Below are 20,294 nucleotides of genomic sequence, written 5' to 3'. Positions count from 1 at the left end.
CATGTCACCTGTGTCTGTATGAACATGTCACCTGTGTCTGTATGAACATGTCACCGATGTCTGTATGATCATGTCACCTGTGTCTGTATGATCATGTCACCTGTCTCTGTATTAACATGTCACCTGTGTTTGTATGAACATATCACCTGTGTCTGTATGAACATGTCACCTGTGTCTGTATGAACATGTCACCTGTGTCTGTATGAACATGTCACCTGTGTCTGTATGAACATGTCACCTGTGTCTACCTGCATGTTGGACCTATATATAACATCTTTGTTGTTGCCTTTGTGATAGTTAACTATAAAGGGGGTAGAACCAGTACACAAGAGTATTTTACTAAATACTGTTAGATTTAGTTGCTAAGAATTATTTTTCAAATTCAAGATGGAAATATTCCAGTTTTTAATATATTGGAGTTAAACAGGGCATTAAAGTTCACTGAAATTGCACTGATATTCCCTCTGAATTTTTTGCACACAGAATTTTGCACAAGTGTTTGTGTATTCAGTATAGCACATACATTACAGGTGATGGTATCGTTAAACAGTTCATCCCGATTGTTTGAGAATCCAGGACATATTGTATTCACATGTGACGTATTTGTATGTCTTCCCCGCGATTACCAGCATGCCATCACATATACTGTACTACATGTATTTCTTTTGCAGGAAAAAAACTCAGAAATATATAAAGAGTGTTGGCTGAAGGATGTGTTTTTAAGATAACTGCATTACCAGTATGATAATGATAAATATCAACATTGACATCATGACAGTAATGTCCGCTTTTGACCTTTGACCTTGTTGAATCTTAGAATTTGACTATGATTCAACTTAAATGTAATTGAAACTTTGTGCTTTTAACTAGTTTGTTAGGCTTAGTTGACTTTTGGCCTTTGAAGTGAATAGCAAGCAAGGAGATATAAAGTTGTTTCTAAATGTGTCATCTTTGACCTAAAGGAGGAGGTAACAACAGCCAAGAGAAAACTCCTCGCAGGAATAGTTGGCGAAACCGTCAAGATGTTCACCCATCGTCACTGAACAAAGTTGTGCGTGAGGAGAGGTAACTCGGCACATGGCCTCACCTGGCTGGCCCTACCTGTGGCTGCAAACCTCGTTTGTCATGCTGGACCTCGTTTTCATGTCTAGTTTTGATTTTGTTCAGTGATTTTTTTGTGGTTGTTTATTATTTCATCTTTTTTAATCTTGATGACTTACTTTGTTTGTTGTTGACCACAGTGTTGCCTCCCATATTGTCATACTGACATTGACACTTTACTGAAATCTTCAGTTTTACCGTTTATATGTTTTGCTGTTAAAGAGCTGTGATTGTGGTAGAGTGGTTATTTTTTACCTGTTGTTTATTAAACTATGACATGATTTGACTTCATTTTAATTACTGATCCATCATTTGTTGCCATGACAACACACTTACAATGATTCATCTGTCTGCATGCCTCTGCTAGATATCCCAACCCAAACCATCACAGGGTGTATCGCCATTGACCAGTAGCAGGTCAGACTGGTTCCTCGGGACTGGTGTTATTGTTCTTTGCATGACCAGACAGACTGACCTCAAAGGAGCAGCTCTCCAGTCTGCAACTGTGCATGTTACTCTCAAGTCAAGCTCACTAATAAACCTAGTCAATGTTCTACATTTTCATTTTGATAAAAGATTTTAATTGGATTGTTTGTAAATCTGTTAATAATATTATATGAAATTTATATAGCTACCACTATTAACTTATATGTACAATGTAATTTAACTTTATATGGATATCTATGAAAACATTCTTGAAAAAATCCTGATTGTGATGTAGGCTTGTACAGTACGGGCATGTCACAAAGCTATGGGAATCTAGACTTGTAGGCAGAGATGTTTCTGTTGAAGAACAGTACAAAACACAGAGTCCGACTGATTCAGGCCGTGTGTGCTCCTAAACTGATTAACTTATGCATTAATATTCATATTCATCATATAATCTATAAATGGTTTAACAAAAAAAACCACATGTCATCAGTATAATCTATAAACCATTAAAGTTTTCACATATTAATTTGTCATCTGTGAACCTTTTAACAAGCTCTGCTACTAATACACAAAGTAACATGGTTTTATCACATGGTTACCATATTTCTCGGTGAAAACACCCATGTCATATATTTTTTAATATGACGTCACAAATTATTATGGGGAGTTAGATGTAACGCCAAGATGATGGAATTTTACACTTCAAGAATGACTTTGATAACTTTGTTGCAATATGCATAAAAGTGTTGATCATCTGATTAAAGGGGCATTACATTAGTTTCCATTTCATATTGATTGATGGAGAACTGTTAATTATTCTCAAATGAAAAAGAAACTCGTGTAAAATCTTATATGTGTACTTAACAATGATAATTATTGATGATTGTGAGGAAACATAAAAATGATATCTCTTCTATTACTCATATACAATTTTCCTGAATTACCTGTAGCAGCAGATAAATAGCATGTTGTACAATGTAATATAATTTCTGTGTTACAGTACAGATAAGCAATGTGTGTTGGAGTCTTATTGTACATGTAAATTATGTATGTCTTTAACATGACCTGTCCATGGACTTGTGGTTGGAGCAATCATGTTGTGCTAACTGGTTTTAATTATTGACAATTGTTTTGTAGCGGGTGGCTCAACTTGTCATCGTCAGCCAAGAGAGAGAAAAACGAGACGGAGGACCTTATCTCATGGACATGACCCTGATTACAAGGTCAGTATATCACATAGACACTCATTCCAAGGACAAGGTCAATACTTCACCCTGATTCAAAGGTCAAGGTTGCAGCTAGGTCACGCTCCATCTATTCATTGTCATTTCCTGATTGCAGGAAACATGAGTATTATTTTTCTTATAGTAACTGTTTAAAGACTAGATCTCAGTAATATTATGAACCTTGTTATATATATGTCAATTTTTCAAAAGATCTAAAATAACTGTTCTTTGATAAAACATTGTGATCACAGTTGCTGAATCAACAAAATTTCTCTAAAACTGTGATAGTTATCAGGTGTTATAAATCTTACTTTACCCTATTTTTTCTAAAAAAAAATATTTCCCTGGTTTTTGACCTTCACACCAATGTCAGTTTACAGGCACTATTTCGCTATTTACTGATGGACTGTTTTATTTCAAGGGAGATGGTGAAGTGCTATATAAAAAGATTCAACATGCTACATCCTTTGATAGTCCGGAGCCTCGTGATGAGATGGACTTAGAACTGACTTATCGACAGATAGCTATGCAGAACAGCGCATGCACAGACTATCTCATTCCCCACACCCAGGGCACACCTAAGTATCTCCAGCTCATCCGTGACCCAGTGGACCGACGTATGCGCAAGACCTCACAGGGGTCAAGTCGACACAGTTCCTGTTCTAGTGATATATACTCCTTAAACTCCAGTCTGCAGGTGGCACTTCCACCCCTCAAGCAGTATGAATCTATCCATTCCATAGACTCTGACCACCATCTGTGTCCAGATGCCCCATACTCCCCGGTTAACAGCATTCCAGAGGGCTACGAATTCGTCCCTTATCCTTCCCATCTCACTAGAGATAAAACGGCCGCCCCTGATGGGTATGCTATTGTCAATGGCCCACCTAGGCGTGTGTCAAGCAGCAGTTCACATGATGGGAAGAGTGCTCCCAACATGCAGTGTGTTCCAAACAGTTCAGTTCCCGGAGGATATACTCCAGTGAATATCCCCTCTAAGAGCGGTTTCTCTGAGGGAACAAGCAGTAGTGCTGAGGTGATCATCAGTTACCCGCGGGCCTCGGTAGATCGTGGCTACAGTAGTGCAGAGGCACGCCTCTATTACACGGGGCCTGACTCTAACCTAGCAAACAACCTTAAAAACAAGTCCAAACCTATCTACCCCCACATCGCTCTCACAGACAGCAGGAACTATGTAGACTGTAACCGGAACAAGGCCTCCTATCTCAGCCTCGCTTCTAAGTCTGACTGTTCTCACCTTACACAGAACTTTGACCCTGCCAAACTACAGGCATACTGGGCCAGTAACAGTCGCATCCCAGGGGGTCAGGACTCCAAGATCCCTGGGGGGCGGTCCCGGGGGCAGGTCTACCCACTTGGAGAGGCCCTGGTGACAGGATACTCAGACGTACAGGCCAGTCTGGTGTGACACAGGACCAGGGACATCTCATAGGTGTAACGCAAATAAAGGATTGAATCACAAGTGTTTATGACATCAGGAAATGTCATTGGTGTTTAGTGGACATAGATATGTCTCAAAATGATATATTAGATGATAGGGACATCTCAAAAGATTATAGGACATTAGGGATGTCTCAAATGATATCTTTAACATTTACTCATTCACCCCTGAAGACACATGTGAACCCTTCCAATTCAAATGTTGGAATAGTTCATTATGAAATATCAGGGGGGAAGAGTAAAGGTTATCTCAGAAGTTAATTTAAGACATAAATGATATCTCAAAATGCTACACAAATACTCCTATTTGTAGCTGTGACATTAGGAATGTCTCGAAATGATGAATTTGACACCGAGATGTGTTAAGCTCAAAAGTGTTACTCTTAAAGAGTGGAACAATTTCAGAATCATGTGTGTGAAATGTTGTAATTTTATGTTGATAAGGATCATGTCTCGCTGTTTACCAGATAGGTTGTCTCCACATCCACGACATAGCTCAGCCTATTTAGGTTCCTTCATGTTTTACTGTGTGAAATGTTGTAATCTTATGTTGATAAAGATCATGTCTCGCTGTATACCGGATAGGTTGTCTCTACATCCACGACATAGCTCAGCCTATTTAGGTTCCTTCATGTTTTACTGTGTGAAAATGAATGCCACAATTATGATTTAATAACACATTACCATTTTAACTATTTCCCGGATGCTGTATAATGTTACCTGTCAATCAAACTGTTGTATGTGATTTGTTGAAATGCACTGTTGACCTTTTATTACATCATATTTCATGAAAACAAGTGGTCATATAGAAATGTCAGGCTATCAAAGAGTGGAGCGTTATTTTTAGAAAGTATTTCATGTTGAAAGAAGTAAGATGAAAGATTCCACAGTATTGCCAAACAATTAGTGAAACCAAAGATTCCCAGAGTCGTGGTGTAAATCAGTGTTCTGTTAGTCTTATTATAGTCTTATTATAAATAGTAGTCTTGTTCTAGTTTTTTTTAAATAATACCTGTATCATCTACTAAATTACCCAATCAGAAAAAGGTGTTTTTTCTCACTGCCCGGTTTAAATTTAAAAAAAAAACCAAAGTTGTCAGTAATTGTATTCATTCTTCAGAATTGTAACGTAAGGAGTTATATGCACAAAGCGAGGTAAATGTTATCTAATGCTGCATAGTTTAGGTTTGAACAAAGAAAAGTATTTGATCAAATCTTTATGTATATATACTTACATAAATAGGTTGCTTACCTCTGATTCACCAAAGCTACACATAAATAGGTTTATTTCCTGTGAAGGTTTATGGGTCAGTCTGGGGTCATTAAGTGTTAGTTGGGCATATCAGTCCGTAGTTAACCGGCCCCAACATTGCTGGCAGAGTGACGTAGCGTTCAGACTTACCTAATGGTCTGGGAGTCGACGTCTATATAGCTGTGAGGCTTTCACAAGTAGAAGACAATTCCATAGAAATGTATCCTTTTAACCTGTATATATGATCTTACACAGCAATACAGAAATCAGATGAAGCCATTTTCAGATTCTATTGTACAGTTGAAACCATTTAAAAGTTTCCATTTGCTAAAATAGTATTGATATATATATATTTGTGATTGTTGTACCTTGTTATGACTTTTGTCTTGTTGATAGTGTTGATGATGTTGTTTTTATGATAACAAGTTTAAAAGAGTCCCATATTAATGTACTGCTCAGTAGAGTATAGCTATTGTCCATGTTTGTTTATTAGGTGTGAACCTGATCTTAAGGTGACCTTGACCTCAATGTTAATGTCTAAGGTGACCTTGGTTACTGTGTATCCAAGGTGACCTTGACCTCCATGCTTTACTATGTTCTGTAGCCATTCCAACTAACACTAAGCCACCACAGAAGGGAGCTAACTGTCAAAAACAAAGCAGTTATAAGGAAGATAAGGTCACTCCAATACATTGTATAAGAAATGCATTGTTATGTTGAAGATGGCCATGGCATAGCAAAGGTGGCCTTTGTATATTTATTTCCAATTAGTAATGCTGCAAGATAGTAGTTAATAACTTCACTAGGAACTGAGAAGTCATTAGTCAATGACAGTCATGGAATGGTAAGATTTACGAACATGGAGAAACAGAGTTGGAATGGCTGTAAAGATGTAGTTAATAATACTGATAGCCACACAGTGTGACTGATGGGTTAGAATGATGCTATAGTCCATACACGTTTTGTTAGGCATTTTCCTGACTTCTAGTTGTCTGTCCATTTACAATAGCTAGGAGTAATAATTAACAAAGAAAAATATTTATCATAATTTCCTTTTTCACATCTTGGCTCCCCAGATATCCTGATGATAGAGCGGCGAGCTTAACCACTGCGGCAGTGTTCACAATTCTAGTTGTGTAACAAAATGTCGCTTTTCTGGAACACTATCAGCAACATTTTCGAAATGTTTTAACTCCGTAAGAAGGCTTGCAACCTATAATTGTCTTCAATCCTTTAAATCAGATATGATGACACGGTAAATTGAATGTTGGTCAAGTATCTGACTAAAGAAGTTGCTTGTTTAAAATACTGACTGGAGTTGTATAGTGATAGTCTATTTTTGTAATAATGTGAGTGAAAGCCTTGTTAGTGTGTCGTGTTACCCCACTATCAAAGCCTTGTTAGTGTGTCGTGTTACCCCACTATCAAAGCCTCGTTAGTGTGTCGTGTTGCCCCACTATCAAAGCCTTGTTAGTGTGTCGTGTTTCCCCACTATCAAAGCCTCGTTAGTGTGTCGTGTTCCCCCACTATCAAAGCCTCGTTAGTGTCGTGTTGCCCCACTATCAAAGCCGCGTTAGTGTGTCGTGTTACCCCACTATCAAAGCCTTGTTAGTGTGTCGTGTTGCCCCACTATCAAAGCCTTGTTAGTGTGTCGTGTTACCCCACTATCAAAGCCTCGGTAGTGTGTCGTGTTACCCCACTATCAAAGCCTCGTTAGTGTCGTGTTGCCCCACTATCAAAGCCGCGTTAGTGTGTCGTGTTACCCCACTATCAAAGCCTCGTTAGTGCGTCGGGTTACCCCACTATCAAAGCCTCGTTAGTGTTTCGTGTTACCCCACTATCAAAGCCTCGTTAGTGTCGTGTTTCCCCACTATCAAAGCCTCGTTAGTGTGTCGGGTTACCCCACTAACAAAGCCTCGTTAGTGTGTCGTGTTACCCCACTAATATCAAAGCCTCGTTAGGGTGTCGTGTTACCCCACTATCAAAGCCTCGTTAGTGCGTCGGGTTACCCCACTATCAAAGCCTCGTTAGTGTGTCGTGATACCCCACTATCAAAGCCTCGTTAGTGTGTCGTGTTACCCCACTATCAAAGCCTCGTTAGCGTGTCGTGTTACCCCGATATCACAAAGGTTAATTATCAACAACACACCTGTTGTTCTATTCTTTTGAGATTCTAATATACAGAACTAGGATGTCAGTTGATTTGTTATCTGTAATAAACAGATGGTGTTTTATTTCTAGCTGTCCAGTCACGAGTTGACAGTCAATAGGAGGGCCAACTTCACTGATTACTAGTCCAGCCATTCAGGGGAAGTGATGGAAATAGGAAATATTAATTTGAAATAAGCAATAACATATTTTGCCCTCTAAGAGATTTATTGAAGCCTTTATTTAGATCAGCCCTTGAACCCTTGTTTCGCCCAAGTGTCCAGTATAGGCTAGGAGCAGGGTCCAAACCAGCAATTTTGTGTACATTTGTTCACTTTGACCAAATCGTTTACGGTTATCATTTTGTTTTTCACCAAAGTTCATTTATACCCAAATACTAGATATTTACTAGACATACATTTTGTCGATTGGTTTCTCAGCAGATATGTGTTTTTCAAAATAATAGAATCATAAAATCATGATGACAGTAGATAAAAGAAGCTGTCATAAGACTTTGATCTGTAATTTTGAAGGATTTAACACACAAAAAATCTGCTATTTGAAAATTACATTTAATGATATTAAAAATTAAATAAATTAAATAAAATTTGAAATGCTTTTAAACTAATTATATTGTAAGTATCAGTTGAAGTTTTTATTTCAGGAAGAGATATTTCTTGTACAATATATTGCTGAAAGAACAGCATTCCTGATACATGTATAGTCGTGACAGGTATTTCAGAGCACTGGAATTGATCTCAAGGATCATCGGTGCCTACAAGTCTCTTGCCGTCTCACAGCTTATGTACAGATTTTGTTGTCAATGTTATGTTACCATGTTTACCAGGTGTTTTTTTTAATCATTACAATCTTTATTGATTACAGATTATTTTATGATTAAATAAAGGATAACGTTAAATTTTGAAAAATGTTGTTTTATACTTTTCTAATTTCCCAATATCATGGACAAATGATGGTACATGCAAAGTTTCTGTAATTGTAACCTTGACTTTCAACACTGACTTTCTACTAGTCTGTAGAGATTGATGTCAGGAACACCGGAGTTTCATGAAATTTGTTTAAAACCCTTTGTTGGGGTGGTATAGACGCGACATATGTACTAGCTCTCCAGTATCTTGTACAGGTTCTGCAGCTGTGAGTTCTTACATACCATCTTGACTTTCAACTGGACTGCAGAGATTGATGTCTGGGACATTTTGTTAAGTTTTATAAAACTTTGTAAAATGCAGTCGGACAAACCAGATGTTGACAGACCGTGCTACGGACGGATGGACAGGATGACGCCAATATACGCTTTGCCAATGGCAGACTTATATATAAAAAGATTGTACAAGTTATGGTACAGACAAAAAGTTACAGGAGGAAGATGAAGAACATGACAGAATGAAAACACCATGTCTCCATTCTCATGAAAAGGACATATAATTAATATAAAGAGTACACGCAAAACATATACATGGTTTTCATTGTGTATTTTTTTTCAAAACATGTTAAAACGTATTAAATTTGATCAATACATGTATAAAGCTGATAACATTAAATGAGGATATTTACATACAAACAAGTGCTTATGAACACTTGAATCATCATAATACAAACTAACAAATCCCCTTGAGCAGAGTAATTGTTTGATCTACACTCTCAGCGCAGAAAACAATATTGTATAACAGTGAAAATAAGAAATTCCCGTGATCAATCAGTGCTGTATTTTGAAATATTGGCTAAAACATTAAATCAACGAAAAATTAACTTCATGGAAATTATTTTTATTTTCAGTAACATGTACGTTGAATGGCACAAATTATATATGAAGAAGATATTAAATATGATGGACTCTCTTCAGTCAGCTCTTCAGCCATACATACATAGTATATACCACGACATTTACAGAATAACTAGTAATTTCTACAACAGGTTATAATAATGATGTTACAATGTCACACCATTACATTAATAACAAATTACTTGCGGAAAAAAAAAAGATATTTTGAGGCTCACTACCTGAGGTATAAGTTTGTACACTTGAGTGAGTACTAGACTACTCTAGTACACTGAAGTGACTAGAATCTAATGTGTGTAAGGAGCGAGACGGGTAATGCACTACAGAAATAAAAATGAAGACCGAGTAACAATCACAACAAGTTTACAAATACCAAACAATTAACCTCCAAACATACCTACTTTTGCTATTAATTGATTAATAAACAAGATGTTTGGAATAGATCTTCTCCTAAACAAAACGAAATAAGATGTATAATGATATCAATGTTTTAACGCCTTTCCTGTCCATGCAAGCAGAACTTCTGAACAAATTCATAGGACTGCTTAAATCTAAAATGCTGTCATATTATTTGATCAAAAAGATAAAAACATGACAGAATTGATAAAAACCATGAATTTTTGGCTCAACAGAACATCAGTCTAGTTCTACTTCCCATTGGATTCTATCAACCTAGACAGCTGTACAGACTGGAGCAGTCTCACCACTCACTGAGGAGGTTGGTACCATTGGGATTCATCTACCATGTTTGGGAGTCAAACTTTCAATCTCTTGCATTTACCTCTTGAGAGAATCAACTCATATAGAAGATGGACTTTAAACAGTCGCATCTAATCTATCTCTTCAGGGAATCAATAAAGCAGTGCTCAAATCCTCCAAATACAAGTATTCCTAGCCGGAGTGACATCTGCCACTTGACATCCAAGGTGAGCTGACTTAATAGATTCTAGAGGAGTTATCACAATAGAGGCACTTTGACTGGTGGCCCTACGATAGGCCCTATAGCACACTGGTTCACCTGTCCACTCCAGAAAGCATTCAACGTCTTATTTAACAAATAGCCCAAGATTTGTTAAACATGTGACGGCAGATGTTGTGCGACAAATTAGTAACTATGACAACTGTCAGCAGTAAGGGTCACCTGTCCACTGAACAAGGCATTGTGTGATGTAGGAACACATCTAAAGTTGATGATATGTTTAACAATTAATTAGAAATGGGAATGATTGTCACTATAAGTCTTTGAGAGCTGCTAACTGTCTCTCTATGTCTGCCTCCGCGTTAGAACCCGATGCCTCTCCAACCTTTCCCCTGTGTATCGGAGCATCAGCCAGCTGTAAAATATATACAAATCATTTTGTGTACTGTTATCATGTATTTTGCTGAAATAATTACATGACAGTTATAGGAATAAATATAAACCAATTCTTGTCTATGCAAGTAAACTGGACTCTTAAATTTGTAGGTAATACTTTGACTAGCCCAAATCAAGACATAAGCATTTTTCTTTCATTCCAAAGTCACATAAAGGATAATTTCAAAATCTTCAGTGATTCCTATTTACAATATATGTAAACTAAGTTTTTCACATTCCAATCATGAAATGTAATTCCCAGTAGTAAAAGACTCTATTGATTTTTAATACAGAAACTTGTGTGAGAAACACCAACAGGTGTTATTGATAGTACCCGATTTTCTACATCGACCACTCAGTCTGAAGTAGGCGGTCTTTACCTTGCCGGACATGTCAATGCCGATCTCGTCCAGCACCTGAGACACAATGGCATCAGATTCCTCCTCATCTCCAGACTCGCCAAGAATGTCATCCAACGTGTCGTTTACTACAAATACATAGGTTTGTTGATATATGACAGAATATTAGGATTAATTTCTTACAATAAAATATACAGGGTCACTCAGTGCAATCTGATAAAAATACATGAAAATCTAGTGATATCACTCTGAAATGTGAAATCAAAGACGTTGAACGAAATTGTGAATCCTCCATCCATCGATCGACTAGAGACACACGAGGACATGGCAGTGTCATAAGATACACAAAACTTTAACAAGTATCAAACCTGTCACAGAAGTCCATGTGTACATTGATCGACTAGAGACACACGAGGACATAGCAGTGTCATAAGATACACAAAAACTTTAACAAGTATCAAACCTGTCACCGAAGTCCATGTGTACATCGATCGACTAGAGACACACAAGGACATGGCAGTGTCATAAGATACACAAAAACTTTAACAAGTATCAAACCTGTCACAAAAGTCCATGAAAAATTATTTTCAAGAGACATAATATAATCAGTAGGGGATAGTAAAGATAAAGATATCAATACAAAGTAAACGATACCTCTGACAAGTATTTTTTTACATGGGAAGCAGGTCAATTTTGCTACGAGATCATCAGTAAAAGTACACAGGTTATATCTGGACAATGGATACCAGACAACTTACTCATCTCCTCCGACATCTCCATTTTCATGGACTCTTTGGTGAAGTCCTGCATGGTCTTCGCTGTCTTTACAGGGTCCATCACCTTATTCATCTGCTGCATCGTCTATAAACAATCCAATTCTCTTTGTTAAGGAAGGTGACCTCAAAAGCTGACATATACACACAAATCAAATAATATTGATTATATACGTTCTTAAGAATTTTACTTGGAACATTTCAGAGAGATTGTCTAATAACAGAATCAGGTACTGCTAGCTAGTGTACAGGTGTGTGAGGGCAGTCCAGCAGTAAATCAATGTCAATTCAATTCATTTATTAACTTTCGGCCTTACGGCCCATCAGTACAAACATATCAATACAATGCATAATATACACAATAACACGGCTCACAATATACAGTGAGAGAGTGGAGTAAATAAATTAGATTCTTAACTTATTAGCTTCAAAAATATATTTACCAAGTTGACATAATTCCTTAGTATTGTTAACACACAATAATTGTATAAATTTAAACATGGATGGCTTTTTCCAGTAGTACTTTTTAATAAGGCGACTTCTTAAGTTTTGGTAGGTTTTACATATCAGAATAAAATGGTATTCATCTTCGACTTCTGTAGCCGAATTACAGTTCGTACAATATCTCTGTTCTCGAATAACGTTGCGATATCTACCGGTCTCGATTGCTAATGAATGTGCAGACATTCGTAACTTTGTTAGACTAATTCTATAATTCTTAGGAATATATTTGGTTAAATAATACTGAATGGAAAAGTGGTCTACGATACACTTGTATAAAAAACACTTAGAGGAAGTCTCTAGTAAACCTCTTAAATGTTGTTGGCCTTGGTCAAAAATTCTTTGACGAATAAGCGGTAAAATTAATTTAACATTAGTCGACGATTGGCTTAACCATACATCACCAAAGCCCAAAGCAAATAATTCATTTTTTACATGGTGTACCCAGTTAAAGCAAGTACATGTAATCTGTTTTGATAAAAAAGAATATGCACAGTTCAGAATACAATTTTTCGAGTCGAGTAACTTAAACCAATACTTAATGATTCTGTATTTTCTGATACATTCTAAAGGCAAGCGACCAAGTTCGAAATATACCATTGCATTACATGTGGATTTTTTAACTTTGAGGAGTCTCTTACAGAAATTCAAGTGCACATTCTCAATGTCTATTCCTTTTATGGATCCCCATACTTCACATGCGTAACTTAATATGCTAATAACATATGTATCGAACAAATGTAACATGGTCTTAAAATTAAGACTAAGATTGGAGCATTTTGATAATAAAGCAAACATAGCTTTACGACCTTGGTCAGCTAATTGTTTCTGAATACTATTGAACTTATTGTTAAACTTAAATTGCACACCTAGGTATGTAAATTGATCAACACAACTAACCGTTTTGCCATTATAAAACCAAATTTCATTATTTCGAACTTTCCCGCCTTTTCGAAAAACCACAATTTTTGTCTTATCAATATTGACAGTTAATTTCCATTTCTCAGAATAACTAGCGAGATTATCCAACAGTTCCTGTAAACCCTCAACCGTCTCCGATAACAACACTAAATCGTCTGCGTATAGCATAAGAAATAAGCTTAATTCTCCAAAGGTATAATAGCTACTACAATTCGAGATAAAAAACGATTCAAAATCATTCACATACATGGAAAAAAGTATCGGAGACAGAATTTCCCCTTGCAATAATCCGATATCATTATCAAAAAAGTCTGATAAGCAGCCTTTGAATTTCACACAAGACCTAACATGATTATATATAGACTTGATGACTTGCAGCAGCTTCCCTCTTACTCCCAACTTCGATAACTTATACCACAAGTTGATCCTATCAACGTAGTCGAACGCCTTTCTAAAATCCACGAAACAACAATATAGATGTTTATTTTCACTAAAAGATTTTGTAATAACTGAATGCAGAGCGAAAACGGCATCAACAGTGCTAAGACCAGGACGAAAACCAAACTGTGCGTCAGTAATAACAGCTGTACAGTGGTGGATATCAACACCCACCTCCGTAAGAATGTCTCAATAATTACCTTTGTTGTTGTAGCCATGGCAGTTCCCATTTTCATATTTGAATGCATCACCTGAAGGACAATGAAATGACATACTTTAATGCATCACCTGAAGGAGAATTATATAGATGTATTTTAATGCATTGTCTAATCTGTTGGTCACGCAACTGAAATAATTTTTTATGGTGTTTTCAATTTACGATTTGCAGTTGACTGCATTCACTGCAAGTATATTTCTGATGGGGTCCTTATTAATTTTCATCTGACATGATATAAACAAATTGACATGTGGTACTATTCATCTGACATGAATCTGACATGATATAAACAAATTAACATGTGGTACTATTCATCTGACATGATATAAACAAATTGACATGTTGTACTATTCATCTGACATGACATAAACAAATTAGCATGTGGTACTATTCATCTGACATCAATCTGACATGATATAAACAAATTGCCATGTGGTACTTTTCATCTGACATGATATAAACAAATTGATATGTGGTACTTATTCATCTGACATGATATAAACAAAATGAAATGTGGTACTATTCATCTGACATGATATAGACAAATTGACATGTGGTACTATTAATCTGACATGATATAAACAAATTGAAATGTGGTACTATTCATCTGACATGATATAAACAAATTAACATGTGGTACTATTCATCTGACATGACATAAACAAATTAACATGTGGTACTATTCATCTGACATGATATAAACAAAATGACATGTGGTACTATTCATCTGACATGATATAAACAAATTGACATGTGGTACTTTTCATCTGACATGACATAAACAAATTGACATGTGGTACTATTCATCTGACATGATATAAACAAATTAACATGTGGTACTATTAGTGCTATAGGTAACACTCAGCATCAACTAATTCAAATATTTTCAGTTTTCGTATATCACAATAACAACACTTAAACCTTTAAACTGCCTTTGAACCCATGCAATGTCAGTAAATGTGAGAGCCTACCTTTTGTTGTGTTCCTATAGAGTGTATTTTGGAGCCGACAGAATAACTCTTTGTTCGCTGTTTCCTCATGTTTATGAGCTGTTTGGCAAGAACTGTGGCTGCCTGCTTGTTGCCTTGTTTGGCAGCTTTTTTGATTTCTAATTCCTGTGGCAACATAATACCAAAAGTAAAATATATGTTATAATAAAATCATCTGCTCGCATTACAATCAACATTCAATACAAGTGTACTCTTCACTACACCTTACCTGCTGAACTTCACATGGAAATCAATAGGTTTCTGATCATGACATTAATATTGACAAGCTTAAGGGACTTTGATTTGCAAATGATCCATGTCAAATAAGTCATTTCTGGAGTCCAATGGGAATAACTAGTTAGTGGTCAGTTTTACCACTTCTCTAGATCTATGAACAACTTGATCTGCTAGGCTCATAAATAACAAGTTAAAAAGTTGGTAGAACCGAACTATTGTCTGGTCATAGCTATAGGTTTCCGCGCGATATATAATTTTGTGCAGACATTTCATCAAGCTGTATCTTACAGGGTTCTCCCCAGGCCATTTAGCTGATACGGCTCCGTATCAGCTTCAGTTTGAAATCCTCCCTGCCGTATCAGCTTAATTGACCCGTATCACCTTAAACTGTGAACCGTATCACCTTGTTATTTGTACTGAACAGAAGGTGGTCTTTTTACACAAGAAATTGACACTGATTAAATCACACGGCTGACCCAAGTCCATCAATGACCCCACTGGTCAGTTGCACGATAAGCGTATTGCAACAGGGGGCCTGTAATTAGTGGGGAGGGGGACCGGACGACAAGCCCACAGGGCACAGGTGTCCGGCAAGCGTGCTCACTGGAGCCTAAAGCAATTACCACCGGATCCTTTTAGCATGGTCAATAGGTGATTAATTGAGGTACCTACTGTTGGATTAACAAAACAAACACTTATTACATCTATTATAAATTAATTTACTCACATATGATTGCATTTGACAACGCTGAAATAGCGTGTGTATTCAGTTAGTGATGGTCGCCATCTTGGATTGTGTAAAGTACAAACCGGAAAGGGGAATGAAATTCCGGATTTGTCGTTTTTAATGAAGAAGAGCTCAAATAAAAATGCTGTTTTAATCTTTGATCACATTTACTGACAGCAGTATTTAATATAGTTTTAGAGGAAATAAAAACACTGTACATTTTATTAAAACATTTTCTCTTACAATAATAAGAACTATGATATAAACTTGTTCATGTAAGTGTTTCCCCCTATAGCTTTTAAATATTTCTTCTTTAAATTATTTTTAATGGGGATTAAGTAAGGGATACAAATGTAAAGATAAGAGACAAATGTCACAAATGTCATATCTATTATTCAATGTACAAAACTCATCCACCTTTCTATAAATTGTATTTTTTTTCAGAATATATTGCTGAAAATTCAGACATAAGAAACACTTATTTATTTCCTTGGTTTTAATGTTCACCAAAAGAAGTTTGGTAAATAAAAGTAACTTTTTAAACATTATATTGCACCCCCCACCCCCCTTAGGTTTGATAAGGTATTATAAGGTATTATATTAGCGTGTCCGTCTTGAATGTTCGTTGCAAATGAAACATATCGGCTTAAAAAAATTCTGGGGAGAACCCTGTCTTATTACTACTTGACCTGCTTGAGACTACAAGAGGATATTTTAGACGGTTGACCATCATCTTTAAACTGACTAAAAATTACCAGACGTTCGTTCAACTTCTAAAAACATAAGAATTTGTAAACATGCAGTTATGCTTAATACACTTTTTATCTTGCCGTATAGGAGACAATCTCATATCCATTAACACTGTTCGCCAAGAAATGTAAATCTTGTTTTGCTGTGAACACCCATTTTTAATCATTTTTAAATATGAAAGGATGAAAAATAACTTACCCTCAAAGAAAACCAATAAAATAAATAAATTTATCAAACTATATGAATTTGTTCAAGTTGACATATTTAAATATCAATAAAATGTGTGCAATATTGAAAAAGTTATTTCGATAATTAATTTGACGATCAAAGATTTATTATACTTGAAATATCCAGCGAAACATTTGTTGGTGCGGGCCACTGTGGAAAATCTCTTTTTAGTGTATTTGAGTTGTCATTCTTTTAAGTGCGTGGAAACTGATAACACGATATATGTGATATTATTATACTGACAGCTTTAGAATGGTGCATTTATAAGAGTGTAAAGGACTTGTATATTTCATCTTGAGAAACTAGCTGGTACAAAATGTAAGGTAAAACAATTGCAAAGTGAAATAAAATACACACCAATTTTTTTTCTTCCCTTTCCAGTTTCTCTCTGTCCCTACCCAAGTCTCTTTCTGTTTTACGAAGTTCTCTGTCATTCTTCTTGATTTGTTCTGTTTAAAAAAATGATATCTTTGCAATTATGTATACATTATGCATTTCCCTTATCATTCAGAATCAATTTTTTTTCATCATTTAGGATCATTTACAAAAATAGTCATGTACTACTACTGTACTTGTACTTGCATTTGCGGTCTGTTGAGTTATGAAACAGAACACCATGTGAAAGTGTGTCAGATGGACACGTGAACACTGCACTTACACAGAACACCATGTGTAAGTGTGTCAGATAGACACGTGTACACTGGACTTAAACAGAACACCATGTGTAAGTGTGTCAGATGGACACGCGTACACTGGACTTGTACTTGGCTGTCTGTTGAGTTATGAAACAGAACACCATGTGTAAGTGTGTCAGATGGACACGTGTACACTGGACTTAAACAGAACACCATGTACCAAATATACAGGTACATGCAGCTCAGTTGCTCACATGTCCAGATTTAAATTTTGGCACATTTCATTTTACTCCGTATACATATCAAGATCTAATTGGTACCACAACAAGTCTGTATGTGCTCAATTGTTTCATGCTTCATTGTAGAGGTACCCAAACAAGGCCTCTAATCAAGTTAATAATAATATGATGGTATATAGGTTAGGGATCACCCATCATATGAGGGATTGCTCATCTTCTTTCAGAAATTTTCTCTTCATGGGGACAGAAATGTCCCACTTTTCTGAGAAAATCTAGAATGAAAACACAAACCGTTTTGTAATAATCCCCAAAAGGGTCAATATTATACGACACCTGAACGGTGATCTAGATCTTACTCCTTTTTTTGCAGACTAATTTGTATTACTGCACTTAAATGTGTGTATCACTATCAGAACTGGACTGGGCCAATTGTCGTCGACCAGGTAGCTCAAATGGTAGAGCATCAGTCTACTAGAGTTTGGAGGGTTCTGGGTTCGAATCCCGGTCTGGCTGCTGCATTTCTCTTTCTCCTGTTACATGTGAATACATCAGGCCCAGTAAACTCTGTCGATTGAGCTATATACCTGTAAAGATCTAAAATAGTATTATTGACCTATCTGAAAAAGGTCTTTTGAGCTATTTTCATGTGATTTTGTTTTTGAAGGAAAACGAAACAAAGTCGCTTTTAAAAGAAGGTTTTATCATTAGTCTGATAACAAAAGACATTTTTTTTTTTTTTTAAATAATGATGTAAAAAAATCGGAAATTTTACATTTATGAAAAATAAACATCTAAACGTATACTTTTTGTAGTCAACATTACCATTAACCTTATTGTTTTATGCGACTTTGCTTTGATTTAATGAAAATTGAAATCTGAGAAATTATATAGCTCAATCGGCAGAGTGTACTACTGGACCTGTACATTTCCAAAAAGGGGCCCTTTTTGCAACAATTGATATAAAACAAAGAGAGAGAAACAGTAAGAATGACTGGAAAGAGATGTACATTCTCTCATACACATGCCACATACACTCGGCACCCTGAAGGGTAGTCCGCTAAAACTGACCAACAATTCTGATCGGTACCCTGCGATTATGGTCAGTTTTAGCGGACTACCTGAAGGACTGCAGGCTAGGTACGACCAGACATGTAAATATATAACATACTCTGCTACGACTTGATAATCAGCTTGCTGACACTTATGAGCTGATTCTACATCCTTTTTGTTTTTATGATTTATTAGACCTTAACTGTCAGCTAGCAACATGTATACATGTCTGTTAAATTGAGATACTGACCAAAACATGAACTGCTGAATCAATGTACATGTAAACAAAACCAGGAATACTTACGTTCCACAGTTGGTTTCTTGGAGAAGAACGACATAATAACAAATTATAATATGATTTTTTAGAATACAGTGTTCTCTCCAGACTAGCCTTTCGAATGCTATCACTATTGTCTCAGATATGACTCAGTGTTCATGGAATATATTTGTTGATTTTCATGTGATCATGACACAATCCGGAAATGTATTACTAAAATTTGACATGCGCGCAATGGTCAAATTAAAACTAAGCAAAAATCACATGCCGGTTTTATGATTCCGGATTTGTTTTTCAATTGGAATTATGTTTTTCCATATTGGCTTGGGTGCCAGCTCAATTTTATAAATTTATAGTATATATATAAATAAATATCATTTTTCTCTCGTCTAAGTAATTAATGTTGCCAACTCCAGGAAGTAAGTAAATGGGATCATTGATAAGTAATTTTGGCAAAATTTAATCTGGCGACCTTTTGTCCACTAAATAAATATTTCCTTGGTCAACAGAATGCCAACCAAAGGAAACAAGTAGATCAATAATAAATCAATAGATTTCCGCCCCATATTTATTGTAAAATTAGACTGACTTATCCTCCTTCTCAAAAGATTGTCAACGTTTGGAAATCATAGAAAGTTTGATAATAATTCAATGGGTAATATGCAATAAAACATAAATCTATTTATTTCTCAAGTTAATAGATTGTCAGCCTCAAGAAATAAGCAGATTATAATAAATCAATAGACAATGATCAAATTGTAGGTCTATTTTCTTTTTCCGGTAGGAATAGTGTTATTTCGACAAAGTATATTGTAGAAATCTTTCGACCCTTTACTGTTTCTCATGAAAATTTCTAAATTAGTCGGTAGTAATGGGTAAGAGATGCTCTCATCATCTAATCGTATCTGTGCTGTATATTCCCTGATGGATTTTACAATGCTATGGTAAGTTAGGAAGTTAGAGTTGATATTATATTTTCTCTTAAATTCCTGAAAATTGTAAAAGGTATATGTATTTGGAAATTTAACTACATCATTAACAATAACAATTCCTTTGTTATACCATTCTTTATAAAATACCATTTTTCCATTTACAGTAAAATTTTCATTAAACCAGATAGGTGTTTTCAAAACTGAATCATTCCCATTTACCAAAGTCTGTTCTTTCTCTTTAAGACA

At 35.9% G+C, this 20,294-nt stretch overlaps 2 protein-coding genes across 5 annotated transcripts in view; one reads left to right on the top strand and one right to left on the bottom strand.

Annotated features, from left to right (window-relative positions):
- Positions 1-10,011, top strand: part of LOC110455210 (proto-oncogene tyrosine-protein kinase ROS-like) — a 134,706-nt gene extending 124,695 nt beyond the window's left edge. For all 3 annotated transcript variants that reach the window (XM_021505201.1, XM_021505194.1, XM_021505209.1), the window contains 2 exons: positions 2,671-2,756; positions 3,181-10,011. In XM_021505201.1, the coding sequence (XP_021360876.1) occupies positions 2,671-2,756; positions 3,181-4,188 (1,094 nt within the window). In that variant the 3' untranslated portion in view covers positions 4,189-10,011. The remainder of the gene's footprint in view (positions 1-2,670; positions 2,757-3,180) is intronic.
- Positions 10,012-10,584: 573 nt separating this feature from the next.
- LOC110455227 (charged multivesicular body protein 2b-like) lies at positions 10,585-19,351 on the bottom strand. 2 transcript variants are annotated; one of them, XM_021505222.1, is made up of 7 exons: positions 19,144-19,351; positions 17,273-17,364; positions 14,956-15,099; positions 13,968-14,018; positions 11,893-11,995; positions 11,156-11,262; positions 10,585-10,755 (listed from the first exon to the last, which is right to left on the bottom strand). In XM_021505222.1, exons 1-7 carry the CDS (start codon positions 19,175-19,177, stop codon positions 10,654-10,656), a joined length of 633 nt encoding a protein of 210 aa, XP_021360897.1. In that variant the 5' UTR covers positions 19,178-19,351; the 3' UTR covers positions 10,585-10,653. The 2 variants fall into 2 exon arrangements, with proteins under 2 accessions (XP_021360897.1, XP_021360906.1); XM_021505231.1 differs by lacking the exons at positions 17,273-17,364; positions 19,144-19,351 and adding an exon at positions 15,938-16,301.
- Positions 19,352-20,294: the final 943 nt, after the last annotated feature.

The sequence above is a fragment of the Mizuhopecten yessoensis genome, unplaced genomic scaffold (genome assembly GCF_002113885.1).
Source record: "Mizuhopecten yessoensis strain PY_sf001 unplaced genomic scaffold, ASM211388v2 scaffold921, whole genome shotgun sequence".
Taxonomy (NCBI): Eukaryota; Metazoa; Mollusca; class Bivalvia; order Pectinida; family Pectinidae; genus Mizuhopecten; species Mizuhopecten yessoensis.
The sequence above is the reverse complement of the archived record's forward strand: the minus strand, read 5'-3'. Positions and strand labels throughout refer to the sequence as shown.